General features: G+C 32.4%; 1 protein-coding gene across 2 annotated transcripts in view; it reads left to right on the forward strand.

Annotated features, from left to right (window-relative positions):
* Positions 1-21,258, forward strand: part of LOC132755412 (uncharacterized) — a 44,894-nt gene extending 23,636 nt beyond the window's left edge. The window contains exons 3-5 of one of the 2 annotated variants that reach the window (XM_060746280.1): positions 1,685-1,821; positions 10,772-10,866; positions 12,449-21,258. In XM_060746280.1, the coding sequence (XP_060602263.1) occupies positions 1,685-1,821; positions 10,772-10,866; positions 12,449-12,776 (560 nt within the window). In that variant the 3' untranslated portion in view covers positions 12,777-21,258. Of the gene's footprint in view, positions 1-1,684; positions 1,822-10,771; positions 10,879-12,448 lie in introns of both variants that reach the window. The other variant, XM_060746279.1, reaches the window with a different exon arrangement.
* The last annotated feature ends 570 nt before the right edge of the window (positions 21,259-21,828 follow it).

Raw genomic sequence — 21,828 nt, forward strand, 5'->3', positions numbered from 1 at the left:
AAATCAAATTTCCCCACATAATGACATTATTAACATTGACAATGCTGTATGATAACTGCTGTATGCGGTATGTATGGGTAATCAGCTTAATCCTGCATTGAATTTTACATCCCCCTTAGTTAAAAATGACTGTCCCACACATGCCCAGACCATACATGCCATTTCCCCGGCAGGGGACAAAATCCACAGATTTACGGGCTTGTCACCCTATCCGAGGGATCAAATTTCAGGTTTCATTGATTTCTTTAATACTGGCTACACATTATGATGTTTTGTTATTGATTTCTTTAATACTGGCTTTACAATGAAATTTTATTATTTCACACAATAATGTTTTGTTATTTCAGGTTTTATGGATGTGTTTGACACTGGTTATACAATGATGTTATTGTTATTTCAGGTTTTATTGATTTCTTTAATACTGACTATACAATGCTGTTATTGTTATTTCAGGTTTTATTGATTTCTTTAATACTGACTATACAATGATGTTATTGTTATTTCAGGTTTTATGGATGTGTTTGACACTGGTTATACAATGATGTTATTGTTATTTCAGGTTTTATGGATGTGTTTGACACTGGTTATACAATAATGTTATTGTTATTTCAGGTTTTATGGATGTGTTTGACACTGGTTATACAATGATGTTATTGTTATTTCAGGTTTTATTGATTTCTTTAATACTGACTATACAATGCTGTTATTGTTATTTCAGGTTTTATTGATTTCTTTAATACTGACTATACAATGATGTTATTGTTATTTCAGGTTTTATTGATTTCTTTAATACTGACTATACAATGATGTTATTGTTATTTCAGGTTTTATGGATGTGTTTGACACTGGTTATACAATGATGTTATTGTTATTTCAGGTTTTATGGATGTGTTTGACACTGGTTATACAATGATGTTATTGTTATTTCAGGTTTTATGGATGTGTTTGACACTGGTTATACAATGATGTTATTGTTATTTCAGGTTTTATGGATGTGTTTGACACTGGTTATACTATAATGTTCTTGTTATTTCAGGTTTTATGGATGTGTTTGATTCTGGTTATTCAATGATGTTATTGTTATTTCAGGTTTTATGGATGTGTTTGACACTGGTTATACTATAATGTTAATGTTATTGTTATTTCAGGTTTTATGGACACTGGTTATTCAATGATGTTATTGTTATTTCAGGTTTTATGGATGTGATTGACACTGGTTATACTATGATGTTATTGTTATTTCAGGTTTTATGGATGTGTTTGACACTGGCTATACTATGATGGGTATGTTGTTATTTCAGGTTTTATGGATGTGTTTGACACTGGTTATACAATGATGTTATTGTTATTTCAGGTTTTATGGATGTGTTTGACACTGGTTATACAATGATGTTATTGTTATTTCAGGTTTTATGGATGTGTTTGACACTGGCTATACTATGATGGGTATGTTGTTATTTCAGGTTTTATGGATGTGTTTGACACTGGTTATACTATGATGGGTATGTTGTTATTTCAGGTTTTATGGATGTGTTTGACACTGGCTATACTATGATGGGTATGTTGTTATTTCATGTTTTATGGATGTGTTTGACACTGGCTATACTATGATGGGTATGTTGTTATTTCAGGTTTTATGGATGTGATTGACACTGGTTATACTATGATGTTATTGTTATTTCAGGTTTTATGGATGTGTTTGACACTGGCTATACTATGATGGGTATGTTGATGATAGCAGTTTCAGTCCTCTTGTTTCTTGGTGCTTTACGTATGTTTCTCCTGTCAGCCAAACTTAGGAAGTCAGAAAGAACATTACAGGTTAGTGTTGTTTTTTTTACTGTTTTTATACATATTTCTTTTATAATGTTTATAATACAAATTTTGAGGTGTTCTCAAAGTATTTTATTGTTTTACATGATTTAACTTTTTAAATATTGTTTAACATGATGTAGCCACCTTAATGGGATGGTATTTCTTGGCAAGTATTAAGATCAAAAACAGCATCTGAGCTTGTTATATATTTTTGATTTTCAGCATTGCAAAGACGTTTTTTATATAAATATACATGTATAACATTATTTCGAACAAGCTGATACTGTTCTGATGTTTATACTTGTCAAGAAACTAATTTTACCCCCCCCCCCCCCACCCCACAAACAAAGTTTTTTGTATGATATTTTGGACAATAATTAAAGATTAAAGCATCAAATCTTTTTGAAAGCCGTGTGAATTTACATTGCTTGGGGATTAGATATTTGGCATTTAGGTTAGAATTAGCTCTGCCCTTGGGAATACACTTATATAGCCTGCAATTGATTTCATTTGAGCATTCTAGAGGCCATCATGGTCTTGTTGTTTTAAAACTTTAAAAAACAAACAAAGACATTTGCTTTGTTTATCAACATTTGTAATTTTTTTTGCCCATCCTTACTTATCATGTTTAATGTAATGGGTGAATTAGATGTATTAAGTGGCAAACAATATCTGTATGCTATATCATTATGTTACAATAATTACAGTGATTTTCTTGTTATAAAAGAAGACAAGCAGATTTTTTCTGGGTTTTTTTCATGTCGTAATTTTGATTTGTGTCTAGTTTTAATAGAATACAGCCAGCAAGCACTTTACTTCAATTCTTTCTGCAATCAGCAAAATGGAAAAGTGATGTACATGTATGTCAGGTTATATCTGAGAGACAGAATGGTTGTCTAATCGGAATTCCCAAATAGGATCGTAAATATTTAGTCAAATATATGTAAAAATATTTTCTCCCCAAAATTTCACACACTCGCAGACATTTCTTAATGGCGTAATAAACTAAAGAAGTTCCACTGAAAACAGTGTATTTTTTGTCTCACAGTCTGTATCTCCACTTAAACGTAATTCAAACATGTTCGGAAAAAAATACTTCAATATTATCTCGGAATGTTTATATTGAGAAAAATCTTGTATGATTACAGAGAAATTGGCTGTGGTGAAATTTTCAATAATCTAAATATAGATTTTAAATATAACTGCTACTGAATACTGAGTTTACACACTTTCTTTCACAAATTACCCAAATACATATAAATGACACAAATTCACTATAAAATTGCAACACAACCATATTGCCTGTGCGTGTGATGCAAAAAGCAAAATATTAACAAATATACTGAAATGCTCATTTTTTAGTCAAGACAAACCATTATATTTCCATAATACAGAAATATTTCTGTTTAAGGATGAACATGTCACCAACCTTTGTCATAATGTTTTGGTTTAAAAAGGACACTCGGTATTTTCTTTGAAAGTTCATTCACATTTTTTCTAAGCTTTGTATGTTATTTGGTGATCATTTGTAGCATTGTTTACCACAGAGCAAGAATCTTGTATCTGCTTGTTTTGTATCATTGTCATTTACAACACTCTTGTACTTTACTGGAGGGATCTGTTAAAGTGTCAGGTTCAGCTATACTTTGATTTAGCAGTAAATAGGAGATAATAAAAGATCCAACACTCCTTGTGTATGCTGTGATATAATTAGAGATTATGTGAATAAAAAACACCTCCATCTTTACCTAGTGTGATAATCTTTGTATTGATCATATTTGGCCGACCGTCTGCTTACTTTGCATATTTCTGGTCAAAGAGTTGTAGATAATCTGGTTTATCAAAGGGTTGTAGATAATCTGGTTTATCAAAGGGTTGTAGATAATCTGGTTTATCAAAGGGTTGTAGATAATCTGGTTTATCAAAGGGTTGTAGATAATCTGGTTTGTCAAAGGGTTGAAGATTATCTGGTTTATGAAAGGATTGTAGAGTATCTTGTTTATCAAAGGGTTGTACATATATTATGTGGTTAATCAACAGCAATAATATATTTTCAGAATTGTCAGAGAGTTATAGATTATCTTGTTTATCAAAGGGTTGTAGGTTAGATGGTTAATCATTGGGCTGTAGGTTATAAAGTTTATCAGAGTGTTGTAGAATATCTGGTTTATCAGAAGGTTGTAGGTTATCTGAATTAACAATAGGGTTATACTGGTAATCTGGTTTATTAGAGGGTTGAAAGTTATCTGGTTCATCAGAGGATTGTAGGTTATCTGGTTTATCTTAGGCTTGTAGAATATCTGGTTTATCAGAGATTGTATGTTATCTGATTTATCAGAGGGTTTGAGGCTATTTGGTTTATCTTTGGCTTGTAAAATATCTGGTTTATCAAAGAGTTGAAGGATATCTGATTTATCAGAGGGTTGTTTGTTATCTGGTTTACCAGAAGGTTGTAGGATATTTGGTTTATAAGAAGGTTGTAGGTTATCTGGTTTATCAGAGGTTTATAGGATATCTGGTTTATCAGAGGGTTTTAGGTTATGTGGTTTATCAGAAGATTGTATAATGTTTATTATTTTGCCTACCAGAGGGTTGTAGAATATCTGATTTATTTGAGAGTAGTAGGTTAGAGAGAGGGTTGTGATAGATACATTTAAATAATTATGTAATACTGAATTTCAACACATGTTGTTCAGATGGGTCTTACATTCAGGAGCAGTAGTCCAGTGGTAGGACACGCGCTTAGGGATCGAGAGGTCCCGGGTTCAAACCCCACCAGGGGCAATGCTAATTTCCTTGAGCAAGAAATTTACCTGTGATTGCTTCACTTCACCCAGGTGTAAATGGGTACCTGCCAGGGTGGTATAATTCCGTTGTGCACCCAAAGTGTCGGCTGCACTAAGCAGAGTTAAAAGACTCCCCAGGGAGATTGATAGATAGATACCAGAAGCCTGATGACCAAGGGTAATAGCTGTAAAGTCGGTGAACGTGCGTAAGCATGAAACTTAGACTATAAAATGCAATTACTTAATCTACTGTTCATATTTCTACACAGGTTTGCAATCTGGCTTGGCACTATACTTATAAATGACATTTTCTACTCAGGTATACAGTCTTAAATGCTTGGCACAAAAATTATGTCATTGACATTGGCAAGTCATTATATTATTGCTGAAGTGTTCAGAAAACTAACATATAATCATCCACTACCACATAACCATATTTTACAAGCTGATATACATTATTATGACTTTCATGTACTAAAATATTTGTAAATTACACGTTATTTATTCCAACTGTCCTCAGGCAGATATGTTTTTAAATCTGAAAACTAGTTTAATCACAGAAAAGCATTTAAAAACAAATAATTAGAAAATGATTAATGGAACGAACAAATATTGCATTATTTTCATACTTATATTGAAGTGACTATTTTCTGTGTTTTGTATACACCATGGTCTATACATTCAAACTGCAATTGTTTCAGTACAAAAAAATAGTACAAATATATTGAGGAAGTTTATTGATTTGAGACTGGTTCAGTTCAGTGGTAGCAGATTTTCATTAAGTTAAAATGCTAATTAAATCATCAAAGAGTACTTTGTTCCCGATAGTATAACATTACCTCATTGATAACACATTATGATTGAATTAAGCCAAAGCTCTCATTATTAATCATTGAAAAACAATTTTAGTTAACTTATTGTGTGGCTCTTGGAAATTGTGTGTGTGATTGAAAATGAAACTGACTTACTTTGAGGTGAAATTGTCAGGAAATATACACAATTTTGTTGGTTTATATGTTTACTTTTTTATTTTCTATTAATATTTTGCAATGGACTGCTTAGACAAAACAATTTGTGTGCACCCCCCCCCCCCTTAAGTTCATCCACACCTCACATACTTAAGATTTTTTATAGGTACTTCTTTTATTATAAGTGACACTTTAGTTTATTGACCTTTACCTTTTGCAGAGTGTTAAGGTCATTAAGGGCTAAAAATAGATTTTCGTTTTTACTTGTTACTTGTTTTTACTAGCCATGTTGTTTAAGCGCCTTTATGAAAGGAACATAGATGAGCCATTATTGTTATTGTACCATGAGAGAATAATAAGAAATACATTGTTAATTTAAAAAATAAAACAATTCTTAGCTAAGTGTGTAAACATAAGAATATTACCCAGTTTTATGAACCTCATTAATTTTGTGAAGGAAAAAGTATTTCAGGCTTGCTTATTTGTTAAATAAGCTTGAGGCCAGTTAGATAAGCCATATAGTTTGACCAAACTATAATACTTTTATTTGCTCAAATTTAGCTGTTATAAACCCATATCTAATAATATCCATGGGATCAGTGCAGACCAAGATCTGTGCCATCTGATTATTGTCTGCACTATTCCTTGTAAGGTCAGTTCATATTTTGAAATTTCCCTCAAAATAATGAATGGATCTGTCCAGATTGAAAGATGGATAAGTCCATTTAAGATATTGAAGGTGGTAAGGGTAACAAATTATTAAAACAAAAAAATAAAAATATTAATGTTAAATTCTTGTTAAAAGTTAGAGCTATAAAGGCAAATTAATTACACCAAGTAATTATTGTGGGGATTAAATATTGAACAAAATTAAAGATTGATTAAAAACAAAATCTTGTTTTATTGGTCATTAATATAGAGTAATGTAGATTTCACTAATGTACCGAAAAATCAATCAGGATTTTATTTGATTGTTGAGACATAGTTTCTCAAATTGATGATACTACAAATTATTTCAACTACACCAGCAATAGAATGTTGTTTGTTAACAACACCTACCGTAATTAGGTCAATGCCATTTTATGACCTTGATCTTTTTTTTTAGCTTATATAGCTTATGGTTTTTTTTCAAAAATTTGAATAAAATGAAATGATAGATTATAATGAAAACAAACAATAAAAGGTTGTCAAATAGGTTTTAAATTTGCAATTTTGGTGGACACAGACGGGCAGTTTGATGGGTTTAAACAGTTCATTCTGTTTGTAATACCTCTACATTTCGCAAAGAATTTTAACCAATCTATTCCTTTGAAGCCCCTATTGTTTGGTTTTGTTATTTTACCCCCGCACAACAAAGTTGAAATGGGGGTATACTGGAATCAGCTTGTCCGAGCAAACATTTGATATTTATGAGCTTCATTCCGTAGTTAAAAAAAGAACAAAAACTCATAAAATTCAAATTAAGAGCTATTTTTTTGTTTTTATGAGTTAATTTTGCTTATGGACGTTGGTCCAGGTGTTGTTTATGAGCTGATTTGCCTCATGTCAAAAGTTGGTACGTCCGACCGGCTGTCCGTCCGTCCGGCTGTCCGTCGGTTTTTTCTTGTCCGCCCAATAACTTAAGATTCCTGTGACCCACAGTCTTCATATTTGGCATGGAGGTTAGTCATGATTAGTAGATGACCCCTATTGATTTTGAGGTCAAAGGTCAAGGTCACAGGGACCTTGACATTAAAAAGCTTGTCCGCCCAATAACTTAAAATTCCTTTGACCCACAGTCTTCATATTTGGCATGGAGGTTGGTTATGATGAGTAGATGACCCCTATTGATTTTGAGGTCATCAGGTGAAAGGTCAAGGTCACAGGGGCCTTGACTTCAAAAAGCTTGTCTGCCCAATAACTTAAGATTCCTATGACCCACAGTCTTCATATTTGGCATGGAGGTTAGTCATGATTAGCAGATGACCCCTATTGATTTTGAGGTCACCAGGTCAAAGGTCAAGGTCACAGGGGCCTTGACTTCAAAAAGCTTGTCCGCCCAATAACTTAAGTTCCTTTGACCCACAGTCTTCATATTTGGCATGGAGGTTAGTCATGATTAGTAGATGTCCCCTATTGATTTTGAGGTCAAAGGTCAAGGTCACAGGGGCCTTGACTTCAAAAAGTTTGTCCGCCCAATAACTTAAGATTCCTTTGACCCACAGTCTTCATATTTGGCATGGAGGTTAGTCATGATTAGTAGATGACCCCAATTGATTTTGAGGTCATCAGGTGAAAGGTCAAGGTCACAGGGGCCTTGACTTCAAAAAGCTTGTAAGCCCAATAACTTAAGATTCCTATGACCCACAGTCTTCATATTTGGCATGGAGGTTAGTCATGATTAGCAGATGACCCCTATTGATTTTGAGGTCAAAGGTCAAGGTCACAGGGACCTTGACATCAAAAAGATTGTCCGCCCAATAACTTAAGATTCCTTTGACCCACAGTCTTCATATTTGGCATGGAGGTTAGTCATGATAAGTAGATGACCCCTATTGATTTTGAGGTCACCAGGTCAAAGGTCAAGGTCACAGGGGCCTTGACTTCAAAAAGTTTGTCCGCCTAATAACTTAAGATTCCTTTGACCCACAGTCTTCATATTTGGCATGGAGGTTAGTCATGATTAGTAGATGTCCGCTGTTGATTTTGAGGTCACCAGGTCAAAGGTCATAGGGGCCTTGACTTCAAAAAGTTTGTCCGCCCAATAACTTAAGCTTCCTTTGACCCACACTCGCCGTCTTCATATATTGCATGGAGGTTAGTCATGATTAGTAGATGATCCGTATTGATTTTGAAGTCACTGGGTCAAAGGTCAAGGTCACAGGGACCTTGTCAAAATAAAGCTTTTCCCCTCAATTGCTTCAGAATGCCTGTCCGCAGTGTATTGATTTTGACATTTTCACATTTGAAGCATGTAGAATACATAGCTTAGCAATGCACTGCCTTAGTAACCTCAGATTTGGCAGGGAGGTTGTCCTTGAGTTCTGACTGGCCACTGTTGATTCTGACAAAGTGGTATACGGAGGTATTCACGCCATGACAGTGGCAGTTCTAGTTTCATTTGATAATTTTAATTTTTGCAGAATTATGGCTACTGGTGTTTGGTATTTTTTTTTTTTTCACATTTACAATATGGAATACATTTTTACTTGCAACTTCTCAGCTTTCCTGTATATGAAATTATAATTAATGTTTTACAAAACTATATTTATCTGAGTTACACAGTCTGGCATATATTGTACATGTAGGTGTTGTATGAATGATCACTTTTTGTGTGCAATATTATGACCATTTGTCAGCATTTCTAACAGAAGGTCGGTGGCTGTACCTCAACTACTTCTCTAACATTGTCCTCACCATTTTAGCTGAAAAGTGGTCATAATCAACCCAGATTTTATATAGAGTAATCCGACCTGAGATAAAGCTGTTTTGGTTGGAACAGTGGAAAACAATAATAATAATAAAGGATCAACCACATGTTTACATTGAAACTGATATTGGTAGTTTTAATAAGAGATTCATATGTTTCTATAGAGTATTTACATTAATCAATTCTGGTTACACAATTTTAGAAAACTTATTACTTCCTATCTCACTTACTGATATCCCTAGGGTGTTATATTAGAAATGAGGTGTCACCATTAATTTCTAGATGACTGGAAGCAGATGCTTTTGTTTATACCAAAATTTGATTTATTTTCATTATTAAAAGTACACATATTTGAAGACGAAAATGTTTTGCTGACTAAGTACTTTTGTCTTTGTTTGCTGGCATATTTATAAATGCATTATTATTCATTACATTAGGAATACTGACTTGTTGCCAGATAATATATGCCCAATTTAAAGATAGTAGGAATATTGAAACTCAGTTGATGCAGCCCACTAGAGCTAAAAATAGATCTAACCTTTGAATGCCTTGTCTAATGGACCAATAGTCTAGACTCATCAGACTTGTAGTGCAGCATTATTTTATAGGATTCCTCCCCCCCATTCCTCCCTCACAATGTAATGAAATGTAAGGAACTTTAAAACATCATCTTCTCTTGAATCAGTAATCTCCCAGTTATTCTTTTCACTTAATTGGGAAGAGGCCTAATAGACTCTTGATTTTGGGAAAAATTATCACTAAAATTGTTTATTTGAGAATAAAAAAAGCAGGTTTAAGTTCAGATTTTTTGGGAAAACTGCATGATTTTAAAGAAAATTTCAATTGTGAAGAGGCCTTTTATCGGAGTCTGTTATATAAGCTGGAAACTTACTGCCTCCGTAGAGCAGCCCTTAATGTAGAGCAATATCTTCTATACAAGAACAATTTCAGTTCCTTCTTGAAGACAGACTTAACAATAACTTAAACCTCTCCATAGCAACATGTCTAGTCAACTAATAAGAATCTATGTCTCCCCCATAAGGGTGTTGCTCTGCGGAGGTTATACTGTATGGACATAGATTTCTAGACTTCTAGACTTAGTCTTCTGGTAGCATACTTTTATGATTTATTATCATGATTATTCAACTGATTTCTTAACCACAGCTGCAAAACAGAATAAATTTTACAACAATCTCTCCTCATTTTCTCAGTGTAAATTTATAAATTTGTCAGTATATCTTTACCAAATGTAAAAATAGTAGCATGAGATTGTCTTGTGTTATTGCACTATCAAAACCTACAGGGTCATTGATTCTAATACTTAACATGTTGAAAATTGAATATCACTTAAGCCAATGTTAGTGGGGTATGAGAGATGTTGCTTTTTACATGAGAAATGTTTCTCTTTCCATGAGGGATGTTGCTCTTTCCATTAGAGTTGTTGCTTTTTCCATGAGAGAAATTGCTTAAACCCATGAGAGATGTTGCTCTTTCCATAAGAGATGTTGCTCAATGTTTCTCTTTCCTAAAGAGATGTTTCTCTTTCCATAAGAGATGTTTCTCTTTCCATGAGAGATGTTGCCTTTTCCATGAGAGATGTTGCCCTTTTTATGAGAGATGTTTCTCTTTCCATGAGAGATGTTGCTCTTTCCATTATCTGTCATGAACAGACTCAGCAATTTTCACCTTTTTGCTTTTGTTGCAATTGCTCTTGAGGGATCTCTGTTGTCAGAACTTTTGTTTAACTTTGTCTTTTCATAAGTATGCATAAACATTTGTTTGGTTCATTTTAGATATCAAGGGGTACAGTTGCATCCATGGTGATAGAGAGGGAAGATGAACGAGGAACACTGACTGTCGTCATGGATACAGTAAATATAGAAGCAAGGTGTCGTAGAAGGTTTGATACTTTTAAAATTTACATGAAATTCTCATTTTAGGTTTATTTACGTGGACATTTTTTTTCTTTGTTTTTTTTTTCAAATGCTCTTGTTAATATACAAAAGTTGAAATATCTAAAAATGTATTGTCTCACTCTGAAATTGTACTCTAAAAGTGAGATGCCCCTCTGTGCATTATTTTAGACATAAACAGGCACCTGAGTAGAACGACCAATATTCCATAAGCTAGCTGGATAGCTGAAAGAATCTAAGTCTTTGATGTGATTCAAACTCACAAAGTGGGGGCAAGTGGTTTTAAGTCAACGACCTTAACCACTCAGCCACTGACCCCTCTAAAAGTGTACCGCTTTATTCTCAAATTGTACTTTTTACTCTAAAACTGTACTGTTTAAACAGTAAAATTGTTTTGATTTTGTTTTTATTATAAAATTACATTGTTTAACACTTAACGTTGCATTGTTTTACATATCAAGCCAACACACATTCCTTAGTTAATGAAAAGACAAAAGGCACTTATGCTATTTTATGAATATTACTATTCAGACATTAAATAGGCCTAATTTAAAGCTGACAGTAAGCTTTTAAATGCTGTTTTATAAATGTAACTGTGTAAATTGCATATAGAAATTCATGGAAACCATAGTATCAGCATATAAACAATTAAATCTGCTATCAATCTTGTATGTTCTTAGGCATAATTTATAATATTTGGTTCAAAGAAGAGAGAAGTCTAGTTATAAGAATGGTATTAATATTCCACAAGGAGACAGTTGATGGTTATATAATATATGATATATGTTTTCTGTATATCATCTTAAAGTACTTTAAGGTCATTTCCCTGCTGAATCAAAGAAATAGATATGCCATGCTTTGAATTGAGTGTATTCTAGTGTGAAAGAATCAAAATACTATATAAATGCAGTCAACAGTAAAGAGTCCAGTCTGAGTGATTAGAAGTGCAAGCATGCTTGCTAGCAGACAGCTATATAGCTTTATGATTAACCCGTACCACACTAAATATCATAAATGGAATAGTCCATCCTACAGTCTGGACAAAATCTGATTCATCACTTTTAGGGAAATATTGAAAAAATATGTACTTTGTAAATAGTAAACAGTTTAGACCACTATCAGACGGAACAGATGTGCTGGCGGACCATGGTCTGCACTGTTTGCATGCATAGAATCTGTTACAGCCAGCAGACTAAAGGTTAAAGCTTTTATTGCTCAAAGGGATGTAAGAATTGTTGATAAAGCTTCAAAAATATATAAATTCGAAATAGCACAGGTCATTTTACTATCTTATATAGCTGATGTCATCAAATTCTGTTTTTTTGTAGCTCACTTTTTTTTTATTTCTGTAAATTAGCAGCTGACTAGTGCCTTGGGGTGCTTCAAATTTATTCTTACTTTACCATACTTAAAAAAATATAAAGAATATTTGATAAATGCCAGTATTATATATAGAACCAAAAATTATGAATAATGTCTGGCTGTGTCTAGATTTAGAAATACTGTTGAGTTTTACAACCAATCAAAGTTAACAGAGCCTTTAAAATATTTGAACAGGTCAGATGATGGTAGCAGGCCTCCTGATTATGCTGAGGCAACCAGTGACTACTATCCTGAATCTACCAGTGAAATTGTTATAGACACTGTGAATAGTGACCCGCCTCCTCCATATGGTCCACCTACTTATGATCAAGCCATGGCCGAGAAAGAGTCTGAAATGAGTATATCTGAAATAGAGGATGACAATGACAATAAATCAGAGCAGGAAAATATTAACCCAGGCCAGACTAGTAGCCAGGTACCAGAGACAGTGACAGAACCAGACTGGGAACGAGATCAATATATTTCACATGGGTACCAGGACATGCCTTCAGTGACTATTTGAAAAGTGTTGGGATATACATATAGAGCAATATTTTAAACCAAAGGAATATACTTATGTATGATGTGATCATAATTATACGCCTTGTTTATATTTAGATCCGTGAAATAGAAAATTTATATTTTGTCCTTTTTAGGAAGTATAAAAAAAACCAAAATTACTGTCAGACCAGTTTATATATAAAGTGCATGCTATAAGTATTGTTATTGCCAGATGGCCTTTACGTAAAGAGTGAGACAGGTTGCTCATTAACCTACAGTTCTATATAAAATGAGACTGTTAAAATTAAGCAGTTTCTATTAAGAAATACATGTCTGCTTTTGGGCAGGGATTGACAGTATTTAGAATGGGAAAGAGCTTTTTTGTTAGTTGTGTTAAAGGAATACTTGTAAATAATTCATTTGATGTCAGTATTTTCAATCATTAAAGAAATTTATCATTGTTTTTCTCTCCTTCAGAAATTTGAAAATTTTATTGTACAGGTTAATAATGTAAAGATCTCACAGTTACTTAAAATAACTATAATATTGATATATTTTAGGGTATAAATTTTTTATGAAAAATGAGTTGTTAAATATTAATGAATGTTACTTTAATATGTAATTTTTTACTTCTAGATTTCCAGAAATTTGGTTACTCTCTCCCAAATAAGACTAGGATTTGTAACATTTTCTTTTAAGTATAAGTACTTTATGTTATTAGTTATAAAGATGTCTGACAGGTTATTAAGTTATATGGCTCTTTATAAATGGTTGTAAGATAATAAGGTTATATTGTAAATAACCATTAAACTTGGCCATATAACATGGATTAAACTCACTACAGTGTTGAAGCAGTACCTTTAGACGCTTGCAGAAATCATGATCACAAAGTATAAAAATATTGTTTTTTCTCTTGCCGATTCGTACATTTTTCATTCATTATCATACATAAACTAGTTTGAAAAGATTCAATGTTTTAAAGTGCATTTTGATAGATGTAAAGGCGAGAATTTAGGATTTAATCATTCAAGCGCCCTGTCCAGTACTTACCGGAATACAGTATTTAATGTTGTGCTCCAACACTTTTTAGTCTCACTCTTATGACATGTCAGATATCTTTATGATTAATATATAAATCAGCAGAATTACTTTATTTGAGGAAAAAACTGATAAAAATTGACAACAACCGTGTATAAAGATTATATAAAGGTCAGGATTATCCAATGAAAAGTGACGTTACATACAAGCAGTATTATAAAATACTTTATGTACAATGTTACAAATCGCTTTGATATGTGGTCAGAGATACATTTATGTAGATATAGGCAATTAAGAACAAAATGCTCATGTAATGAGTTGTTTTAATAATAGGTTAATATGGCATATTTAAATCACATTATAGTAAATACAGATATTGTTGAAAACATCTTTAATGACAGAAAGCTAATACTATATACATGTATAAGGTATATTTTTGTATGTTTTGTGTATTTTGATTGTTCAGGAGCAAATATGACTAATGTTTACGGGACCATAATTTGATTTGATTTTTGAATGGCTTTTTTTTATGAATCCAGGGTTAGAGTTCGCATTTCTTGATTTTGTGAATGGCTTTTTTTTATCAAAGCCAAAAATATGTCTGAATAGACAATTCTTGACATATTATAAAGCTTAAATGAACAAGCAAAATATTATTTAAACATTTACTGCAATTGTATATGAATATTGCTTTGCAGAGGTAGTTTTTATGCAAAATAAAAATTCAACACAACTAATACTAATTCTAGTCACAGTGTAAAATATAGTGCATGTAAGGTAAATCTTTAAACATGTTATATTTATATAAATATCCATATTATTTGATTTATGTAAAGAAGCAATTTACAAGCTTGTATGTAAAAGTGACAAAAATTAACTGTTTAATGCTAATATAACCATAATATTCTTTGATATGAAGAATTGTTGACCCTCTCCACTCCCCCCCCCAGCCCCCTCCTGTCCACTCCCCATGCTCTCCAAAATAAAATTAGGGAAGAAAAAAAACAAGTTCAAGTTAATTAAATGTCAAGTTTCTCAGGCTCGCAATTCTGTGTTGTGTCATAGTTGTTTTTGTTATATCATTAATTATCAATAACATCAAACTACTTTACACTTGTTTATTCTACACCTTTGCTTCCTCCTATTTCATTTATTTATTTCTAGTAAGATCATTTCATAACTCCCATTTATAGCTCACCTGAGCAGAAAGTGCTCAGAGGTGAGATTTTACAATGGCAGTGTATCTGTTGTTTGTCTTCTGTCTTTATCCACAATTTCTTTAAACATCGCCCATTAAACCTCTTGATGGATTTTGACCTAACGTCACAGGTGTGTTCCTTAAGTGGTCCTCCACAAAAGTTATATAAATGGTTATCACTTTGTTTACATGCATATAGATGTGTATTGGAAAATACGTTAAAGTAGTCTTTTGTGAATCTTTAATGCCAAGATCTTTAGATATTTGCCCTTCAACTATGGTAGCAGACATCAACAAATACATTAAAAACTATGCAACCTGACCAAGTTTGTCAAAAATTGACAAAATCAAATGTGACCTTAATACTGAATTTAACATTGAAAAATAAAAATTGTGACCGTTTCTTGCAATGTATCTCACGTGAGCAATCATTCACCATCATGAACCTCTTCTTAAGTTAGATAGGAAAAACATGAAAACATTAATGTATTTGTACTTAGAAATTTTATGAAATCTATATTAAGAGTATATTCAATTTGAGGTACATGTATAGCTTGCACAAAAGATACTCTTTAGGACCCTAAAAAAATAAATTATGCCAGCAAATCGCTATGACAACAAATTTAAGTTTAAAATTCAATCCCTATAAAAAGTAAGGTTAATTTGAAGCTTTCCAATACAGATTTGTATGCATTCCCTGGGACAAAACCTATTTGTATTTTGTTTTCATACTTTTCTACAGTAACAGCCCTTTCATATAGGCATAAAGCACTCACTTGTTCATATATTAGGTATGCATAATACTGTTGAAGGAACTTTGCCTTCAACCCTAAAACTGCTAAATAACTTAACTATAACTCACTGCTAACTTGACTTCTAACCCTCTCACTGGCATGTTACTTTCCTGAAACACAGCAAATTTACTTGATCTTCCACTCTTGCACTGCAAAATAAATTTACCTTTTATCTTTAGTCCTTTACACAGCTAAATTACTTGACCTTCAACTCTCACACTGCCAAACAACTTTACCATTAACCTTTCTGCAGCTAAATTACTTGACCTTTAACTATCACACTGCCAAACAACTTTACCATTAACCTTTCTGCAGCTAAATTACTTGACCTTTAACTCTCACACTGCCAAATAACTTTACCTTTAACCTTTCTGCCGCTAAATTACTTGACCTTCAACTTTCATACTGCCATACAACTTACCTTTAACCTTTCTGCAGCTAAATTACTTGACCTTCAACCCTCACACTGCCAAACAACTTTATCTTTGCACAGCTAAATAACTTGACCTTTAACCCTCATACTGCCAAATAACTTTACCTTTAACCTTTCCACGGCTAAATTACTTGACCTTCAACCCTCACACTGCCAAACAACTTTATCTTTGCACAGCTAAATAACTTGACCTTTAACCCTCATACTGCCAAATGAATTTACCTTTAACCTTTCCACGGCTAAATTACTTGACCTTCAACCCTCACACTGCCAAACAACTTTATCTTTGCACAGCTAAATAACTTGACCTTTAACCCTCATACTGCCAAATGAATTTACCTTTAACCTTTCCACAGCTAAATTACTTGACCTTCAACCCTCACACTGCCAAATGAATTTACCTTTAACCTTTCCACAGCTAAGTTAATTAACCTTTAGCCATCACACTAATAAATAGCTTTTTACCTCATACCACTAAATAACTTAACCTTCAGCACTCATGCTGCTAAATAACTTGACCTTTAACCCTCAAACTGCTAAATCACTAAACTTTTGTGCCTCATACTGTGAAATAACTCGGCCTTTAATTCTCAGGCTGCTAAATAACTTGACCTTAATAATCCTCTCATTTCAATGTAACTTGACCTATAACCCTTATATTGCCAAATAAACTTTTTACCTTTGATCCTCACACTGTTAAATTTGAGCCGTGTCATGACAAAACCAACATAATGCATTTGCGACCAGCATGGATCCAGACCAGCCTGCACATCCGCGCAGTCTGATCAGGATCCATGCTGTTCGCTTACCAACTCTATTTTAAGTAGAGAAACTGATAGCGAACAGCATGGATCCTGATCAGACTGCGCGGATGCACAGGCTGGTCTGGATCCATGCTGGTCGCAAACGCATTATGTTGGTTTTGTCGTGACGCGGCTCATTTTTAACTTTTAAACAGTAACAGTGTTGTGTTTTACCCTTGATAATACTCCATTGGCAGTAATAATCTAATCTAAATTTGGGTTTAAAATGATTAATGTGACAAAAGAAAAATTTTCAATACATGTATTTACAAAAAAATAAAATAGGTTTTCCATTATTTAATGTTTATCAATGAAAATATAGGAAATATAGATAGCGACATGCAGTAAACGATATGAATTATATCTCATTAATAAAATCATGTAATTTTTTGAAGAAATACAGGGAGCTATTTTGCAGATTTCTTTATCTATTTTCATATAAAAGTGATTAATTTTAAATAAATAATAAAAATAATAAATAATGTAAAATTTTCGTTAAAGATTTATTAAAGTGTATTTTATAAGCTTTAAGAATAGTGTGTAATTTTGAAAAAAAACAAACATTGTTAGAATTTTTTATAAATTTATATGTGTGTATTTTTAGTACATATTTTTTCTTTTAGGATGTCAAATGTAAAAAAAATTTGGTGTGAGAAGTAATATCAGTGTATTATTTATGTATACAATGTATTTGGCCATATGTCTGCCTCTGTTATAAGTCAGGAGTTATATTTGAGTGTGATGATTTATAAATTAAATTGACCTGTTGATAAGTCAAAAGAAAGTTGTGATCATAGTTATTCTCAGTAAATTAAGAAACAATCGTTTTTTTTAAATTTGAAATCACTTCAAAACATTATTGGGGCTTTCCTGATCATCCTGGGGTTGATGCTAATGTATCACTTATTATTAAAGTAATGTATATAACTTCATGACTCATTCAGCACTGAAACTATTCACTTTAAACATCACACAAATGTGTCCAAGATCATAATTTTAGGTCAATGTCTGAGATCAGTGACTGTAGCATTGATATTTACTTAATTATGCATATTTGTATATTTGCATATTTGTATACTTAAGTTTATTCTTGGTTAAGGTTTTACTTGCAAGTTCTTTATTTGCGGCCATCAAAAGATATCACTGAAAATTTACTAAGTGTCTTGTAGGTCATCACTGACTTAGTCCTATAAATCTTCTGTGAAATGATTTACCTTAATGAACTTTTAAAATTCTCTCAATGAATATATTTTACTATCAGGCATTAAGAATAGTCAAGTAGAGGAGTCCATGACAAAGTGGTGTAGGTTTTTGCCTCAAACCAACTTACCCCTCATCACCTTGGGTCGAATTCCCCAAGGGATTTTGGCATCTTTCATGTGAGGAAGCTATCCAGATTGCTATCAAAACAAAGATGGTTCTACTCAGGTGCCTGTTCATGTCTGGAATAATGCACTGAGGGGTGTGTGAGGTTTTCCTCCACCAATTAAGCTGGAAAGTCACCATATGACCAAGTCATATGCAAGTTAAAACCAAACCAAAAAGAGAGAGATAGAATAGTCGAGCAAACTGCCCAACTGGCAGCTCTTGTATTTATATTTTCTGCAGTGCAGACGACAAGGTGCAATATTTTTCTGTCTTCAGATCTCCACCAGTTTTTGTTCTTTCATTCTCTTTATTTTTTGTTACTTAATTATTTATTTCCACTGTGAACATTTTCTTATACATTTTGTAATTATACATTATTTACTTATGTTACATGTTGTTTTATGTTTGTTATGTTGAAATTACTACAAGTCTACTGTGTTGAATACTATACATATTTATTTTTTGTTTAATAATTCTTATGAATTATATTTTTGTTGTTGACTTAATATTATAATCTGTTCAGGTATATATTTCTGTTGAAATTAAAATTTTTACTATGAGAACAGATTGGTTTTCAAAGATATTCAGTTGATTCATACAGGTATTTAAGAAGTATTATTTTTCAAAATTTAAATGAGAAAGTGTTCTTTTTACCTGTTAACATTTCTTATTTTGGGTATGTGATAAATAGCATATTACTAAATTTATTTTAACTTGTTAAAAGATATTACATGATGTTTACCAGAGGATTGCATAATATAAGTTTATTCAACTCGTTCAATAAATTCAGTATTGAACCTTCACTCATTCAATATCTTCTGTATTTATGGTAGAATTTTGCAGAAACATTCCATAGTATTTGGCAACTGTATAAAATATGCCATTTCATTTGGTACTTAATAATAAACACTTACTTAAAAACATAATATATTAAATGAATAACATAGACAATGTTTCTTGACAGTACAGAAAATACAATGAATTTATAAAAAATCTTTGTGCCAAGTATTTTTATTAGCATGCTATATACATGCATAGTTATATTGTATAGGAATCTTATATGATTTGATTAGTATGAAATATGATTTGTCAGTTTTCCATGTGAGAGTAGACTTACTGAAATTGTATAATTATGATTTATATGAAATAATATAATTATGATTTATATGAAATAATATAATTATGGTTTATATATTCTATTAAAAATACATAGTTTAAATACTTTTTAAGACAGGTTGCTGGTCCATTTTCAGAGGCTGCTAATTAGACAATTAAGTGGTTGAAATTATATTTTCTCCAATGAAATTGTTCCATTTTTCCACTATGTTGATATGTTTAATTATCATTTAATTGGCACCAACTTGTCATTTAATAGTATCCCATTAAATCAGCAGCTTTGCTGTGTACAAGATTCAAATAATTACAACCACTATATAGGTTAATGTTAATGAAAGGTCAGCATTAATTTCAGTGATTGTGTCACACCAGATATATCATCACCTTAGTGCAGTAACAGGTTAACTCCCATTGAAGTTTAATAGGAGTTAAGCAGTTACTGCACCAAAGTGAAGATTTATACATTTTGTAATTTCTTTAATGCTGATTAACAAAAACTAACATATACTAAAAAAAAGAAGAAAAAAAACAAATTTCAAGTTTTGCGAATTATTTTGGTAAATTTTTTGGACTATCAGACCTTGTTTTGATAAGACGTCAACTTAGTGCAGTTATGACTTAACTCCTTATATAATTTAATAGGAGTTATCCCAATTCTGCACGAAAGTGATGAAGTATTTATTCACTTAAAGCCTTTAATTAGGAGGATTCTGGTCATATTTTATTAAGATAGAATTAGAGAATAATAAGGATATAAAGAGGAACTTCCAGTTTGAATCTGGCCATTTTCAATTTTGGGGATATCAAAGGTAAATATTAAAGTTAGTCAGCTAACAGTCCAGAGCCTGGTCAAACTGCATAGATGTGCATGTTGGCCTGGCTCTATACTGGTTGCTAGGGCTAATCATATTTCGGTTCCAGCAGGGTAAGGGTGAGGGAAGTTTTGTTATTTGATAAATTATATTGAGGTTTCCTGTGCTACATTACTGATGTGATTGATTCTTGATGCTCATTAAGATATGACAGTGTTGTGGTGAAATGTTGTGGTGAAACATTAACTGGTCGGTTAAGGTATCTGACTTTAAATCATGAACCACCTCACACCTGTGAGTTTGGAGTGGACACTTACATGTGAGCAAGGTTATTTGGATTTTATCCAGGTTTTCTCATGCCTGAAATAATTCTCCAAAAGACATGTTGATGAAAAGTTAAGAGCAAAAGATATGTGGTAGCAAAGGTGAGTCATTCTGACTGCTAGCACTCTTGAGGGTTATATCATGCTAGGTTATGTTTTACTTAAGAGATAACATAGATATATAATATAAAAGCAATATAATATTCAATGTAACACTGTCCTAACTCAATGATCTTTAAGAAAAATATTACAACACTCATGCATTAGGACCTCAAAAATGAAAGTTATTGTTCCATTTATTATTAAGTAAACCTGTCTTAATTATTGTTGCAAGAGGAAAATATGGATATTTTGTTTTGATATGTATAATTTATATTGTCTGGTAGAACATATGAGCCGCGTCACGACAGAACCAACATAGTGCGTTTGCGACCAGCATGGATCCAGACCAGCCTTGGCATCCACGCAGTCTGATTAGGATCCATGCTGTTCGCTTACCAACCCTATTACAAGTAGAGAATATGATAGCGAACAGCATGGATCCTGATCAGACTGCGCAGGCTGGTCTGGATCCATACTGGTCGCAAGCGCACTATGTTTGTTTTGTTGTTACGCGGCTCAATTATGAAGGTGCTGTCTTTGAAAATAAAGTTTATAGTAGAACTTTGTATGTGTTTTTATTATATTGTATACAGTATTAACTTTTACAAACTAATTCTCATTCAATCTATCCAGGAGTCCAGCATAGGATTTCCTAACAAAATTTTAAAACACTTTTTACTTTTCTTAAGAAGAACAATGTTTGTATTCCTTTCTGAAGCATAACATCCCTCAGCCAGTCCTTGAAATAAAAAAACTCATAATAAAATGAATGCATCTCCTCATGAATCATTCGATATGTCATAATCAACTTAATTGTAACTATAAGTATATCCCATTTCATGAACGAAATGCTCTTCAGCACTGGTCAGCTTCTCTCTTATATATTGTAAATTTTCAGCCTGTACTGCATTGCATTGCATTTAATTTGTAATGAAATCACGTGTTTTACCTTTTTTGTATACCCACACTTGCAGGTTTGAACAAAACAAATTTTATTCACACAGTTTCATATTAACAAAATTATTAAAATTTAGTATTACATTGATAAATGTACATTCATATTGTAAGCAAAAAGAAACCGGGCACA

The sequence above is a fragment of the Ruditapes philippinarum genome, unplaced genomic scaffold (genome assembly GCF_026571515.1).
Source record: "Ruditapes philippinarum isolate M1 unplaced genomic scaffold, ASM2657151v2 ctg4911_1_1_1_1, whole genome shotgun sequence".
Taxonomy (NCBI): Eukaryota; Metazoa; Mollusca; class Bivalvia; order Venerida; family Veneridae; genus Ruditapes; species Ruditapes philippinarum.